At 44.4% G+C, this 3,957-nt stretch overlaps 1 protein-coding gene across 3 annotated transcripts; it reads left to right on the forward strand.

The window, feature by feature from the left end:
- The first annotated feature begins 487 nt into the window (after positions 1-487).
- On the forward strand, positions 488-3,742 carry pou3f3a (POU class 3 homeobox 3a). Of its 3 annotated transcripts, none has more exons than XM_062534120.1 (2): positions 488-2,387; positions 2,654-3,742. In XM_062534120.1, exons 1-2 carry the CDS (start codon positions 1,130-1,132, stop codon positions 2,698-2,700), a joined length of 1,305 nt encoding a protein of 434 aa, XP_062390104.1. In that variant the 5' UTR covers positions 488-1,129; the 3' UTR covers positions 2,701-3,742. The 3 variants fall into 3 exon arrangements, with proteins under 3 accessions (XP_062390104.1, XP_062390102.1, XP_062390103.1); XM_062534118.1 differs by having other exon boundaries at positions 488-2,347; XM_062534119.1 differs by having other exon boundaries at positions 488-2,338.
- Positions 3,743-3,957: the final 215 nt, after the last annotated feature.

Consider the following 3,957-nt stretch of genomic DNA (forward strand, 5'->3'; position numbering starts at 1 on the left):
TGTAACTATGTCCGTAATCAATGATCATGATGATTTCTTCAGTTTCTTTATATTTCATCCATTCTTTACATTTGTCTTTCAACTGCGTAATTGATGTAATATTTAGCTGAGTGTGTTCACATTGATTATCTTTTTTATTACAATAAATGAATACACTGGGGTTATCATTTAAAATGTGTGACAAAGCAATATGATCATTGTCTCAATTGCACAAACGTTCTGTCTTTATACATCAAAATTACAACTCAACTGTTAATTCCCAATAAATTATAATTGTTGTGTGTGGAGCGAGAGAGAGGCTTCCCTGAGCCGTGCTGTAAGCAGCTGCCCGTCGTTGAGAAGGTAGCCAATCAGCAGCTGTCCTGCATTAGGCTCCGCATCCTAATTGGATGAAAGATGTAGATGGTGTGCGCACGCCCAAGCAAAGATAAACATTCGTGTGCTTTCTAGCTGAGAGGGAGGGACAGCTCTAACTATAACAGGGAAAGAGAGGGAAGGAGAAAGAGCGACGCTGGGCAATAACAACGTGCCCGTAAATAAAGGGTTGTATTGAACCTGTCGATAACAAATTCTGTGGCGACTTTACTGAAGCAAGAGAAGAAAAGCCGCAAGGAGGCAGCTCCACCAGAAAACCACAGCGGAAGCATCCCAACCACAACTTTACAAAGGAATAACAATGCGCTTCTGACATGTCTCCTCCTTCACTGGGCATGAACGGGGCGATGTGCTTTCCAGGAGGAATTGAAAACCCTGAACTGCTGAAAGAAGTTTATGGAACGCCGAACTTTATCGAATGAGATGCTATAATTTTTTTTGAAAAAGATAATTGTATCCAGTCACTTAAGTGATGTCCGTCTCTCACGAAATTCATTTTTGCTATTATGGATTTATAGTGTTAAACATTTTTCAACTATTTACAGTTTGTGTCGAAACTTGCATGTGACAGGACGTTGCCCATGGATAATTTTGTTAAATCATCTCTTTTCTGAGTTTAATTTGGAACCAAGCGAGATACCGCCCATACTTGTTTGAATAATTCATGAAATTGAACTTGGCTGCTTGTGAACACAAAAAGTTACGACGATAGGCTGCAAGGTAGGGGGAATAACAACTTAAAGTGGTCAAGGGGATGGCCACTGCGGCTTCCAACCCCTATCTAGCCAGCAATAGTATTCTGTCGTCAGGCTCGATTGTTCACTCTGAGTCGATAGGCAGTGGTATGCAGCCGGGCAGTGTTGCCGTTACCTCTGTGTCTGGCGGATACCGAGGCGACCCGAAGATGGTGCAGAGCGACTTCATGCAGGGTGCCATGGCGTCAAGCAACGGCGGACACATGCTCAGTCATGCCCACCAGTGGGTGACATCGTTGCCTCACGCCGCCGCGGCCGCAGCAGCGGCAGCAGTGGCAGCTGCAGAGGCCGCTTCGCCGTGGTCGTCCAGTCCCGTCGGGATGGCGGGCAGTCCCCAGCAGCAAGACGTCAAAAACAATTCGAGAGGAGAAGACTTGCACAGCAGCGGTGCGTTGCACCACAGACCACCCCACCTGGGATCTCATCAGACGCACCAAGGGGCGTGGGGTGGCACCAGTGCCGCTCACATTCCAACCATCACCGGAGGACAGCAGCCATCTCAGCAGTCTCTTATTTATTCGCAGCCCGGGGGATTCACCGTCAACGGCATGCTGAACGCGCCGGGGAGTTTGGTGCACCCAAGTTTGGTGCGAGGGGACACTCCAGAGATGGATCATGGCAACCATCACCATCACCACCACCACCAGCACCCCCACCATCATCATCACCAGCATCACAGTGGGGTGAGCAGCCACGACTCCCACTCGGACGAAGATACGCCGACCTCAGATGATTTGGAACAATTTGCCAAGCAGTTCAAACAGCGCCGTATAAAGCTGGGTTTTACGCAGGCTGACGTCGGCTTAGCGCTTGGCACTCTCTATGGGAACGTCTTCTCTCAGACCACAATATGTCGGTTTGAGGCGCTGCAGCTGAGTTTCAAGAACATGTGCAAGCTGAAGCCGCTGCTAAACAAGTGGCTGGAGGAGGCCGACTCTACGACCGGTAGTCCAACTAGCATTGACAAAATCGCAGCGCAAGGAAGGAAACGGAAGAAGCGCACATCCATTGAAGTGAGTGTTAAAGGGGCCCTGGAAAGCCACTTCCTGAAGTGTCCCAAACCCTCAGCCCAAGAGATCACCTCTCTGGCAGACAACCTGCAGCTGGAGAAGGAGGTGGTACGGGTCTGGTTCTGCAACCGGAGGCAAAAGGAGAAGAGGATGACACCTCCTGGAGTGCCCCAGACACCGGAGGACGTTTACTCTCAGGTCGGCAACGTGAGTGCAGACACACCGCCTCCGTCCATGGACTGCAAACGTATGTTCAGTGAGACATAAAAAAAAAAAAAAAAAAAACTTTTGGTACAAATATACTCAATTGGACCATAATCGTACAAGATAGTATTATATCCCATATTTTTGATACTGTGATATCAAATAGAACCATACTGGCATTTGGTATTTTTTCCCCCAAAAGAAACTATACACATGAAGTACCCCAGCTCAATCCCGTCTAAACACCGCCCTACGTTTTCAGGATCAAATGTCTCTAACACCCATGACTCTCTGTGCTCTGTCTTTCAGGGAACTTTTTTAGTAGATTACTTAAAAGATGCAAGTTTGAACGATGAGCACGACGACCAGAGGGTGACAGCGACGCGCTCTCTCCGTCAGGTAATTTTGGCGCATTGACAACACAATCAAATCATCTCACGAAAAAGCGAAAAAAAGCAAACATGGACTGCTCCCCTTTGTTGTCCAAAGTTGGATTGTTTTATTTGAGAAGTTTTGAAGCCGAATGGGATCAATCATCAGTGTTGACCACAAAGGATTTCTGAACACCTCAGTGTTTGACAGAAGACTGACGTTTAACATTTTGACAAAAGGGAACAGAGGCTTGACCACCTCTCCACCCCCCCCCCCCCTCCTAAATAACTCTGCATCCTCACCTGACCCCAAAGATAGCCTCCCTTTTGTATTTTGTAGTGTTTTGTGGACCAAATTTACGTGAATGGATAAAAAAAAACAGAAGAAGAAAAAATGGCGAAATTATTCATTTTGAAATTGCACTTAGAATTTTTCTTCTCCCGTTGATCCATACACCAGCTTTAGCTGAAAGGTTGTGGCTTTTTCCACTTTACTGCCCTTTCCTTGCAGTATTTTTTATCATTTCTGTCTTTTTTGGTAATTGTAAATCCAGCAATATTGATTCTCATGGTCACATGTTGATTGGGGTTATGTGCTTTATATTTTAATTGAAAGGGTTTGACTATTTTAATCGAATTTAAATATTGCGAGCTGTAATTAATGTTTTCCTGACATTTATCGTTAGCAGATATGTGTATCATTCCCCTCTTTTTATAGATATTAACTTCTGTTCATTTCATTGTAGGCCCACTGTCTTTATTCTGGTTCTGATATTAATTATTATAATTATTTTGAAAAGGGCATAAAGGACAAAGGTGACATTGATCGCTGTTAAAGAAAGGTTTATTTTGTTGTGGATGTAATTTAATTTTAGTTGTGATTCCGTCCAAAATAAATTGGTTTGTACTTAAATTACGTAATATTCTCCGAGTATGTGTTCTGGGTGTTGTGAACGCACGTCTTGCATCCAGTCCTATTTTGGCTGTTTTGATGAACCATTATTATCACCACAAAGATTGTTTTGCAAGTGGCTATATGCTTTCATGTCTGAAATAAGCTTGAATTGTTTTGAGATGCTGTGAAATGCTACATTTGACCTTCCCAGGCAAGGCATGTCTGAAAAAAAACACTTTATGCTTTCCTGGCATTAAAGTTTGTGGCCTAGAGGAAACTGCTGAAAGAAAAATGTTAGCTTTTCTGAAAGGGTTCACGTCAGGGGAAAATACAGCTGGTGAAAATGT

Source organism: Sardina pilchardus, chromosome 4, assembly GCF_963854185.1.
Source record: "Sardina pilchardus chromosome 4, fSarPil1.1, whole genome shotgun sequence".
Taxonomy (NCBI): domain Eukaryota; kingdom Metazoa; phylum Chordata; class Actinopteri; order Clupeiformes; family Clupeidae; genus Sardina; species Sardina pilchardus.

Coding starts and splice junctions, on each gene's coding strand:
- pou3f3a (XM_062534118.1), top strand. CDS start 1,130: ATGGCCACTGCGGCTTCCAACCCCTATCTAGCCAGCAATAGTATTCTG. Junction 2,348..2,653: donor TTTACTCTCAGGTCGGCAAC/GTGAGTGCAGAC, acceptor TCTGTCTTTCAG/GGAACTTTTTTAGTAGATTA.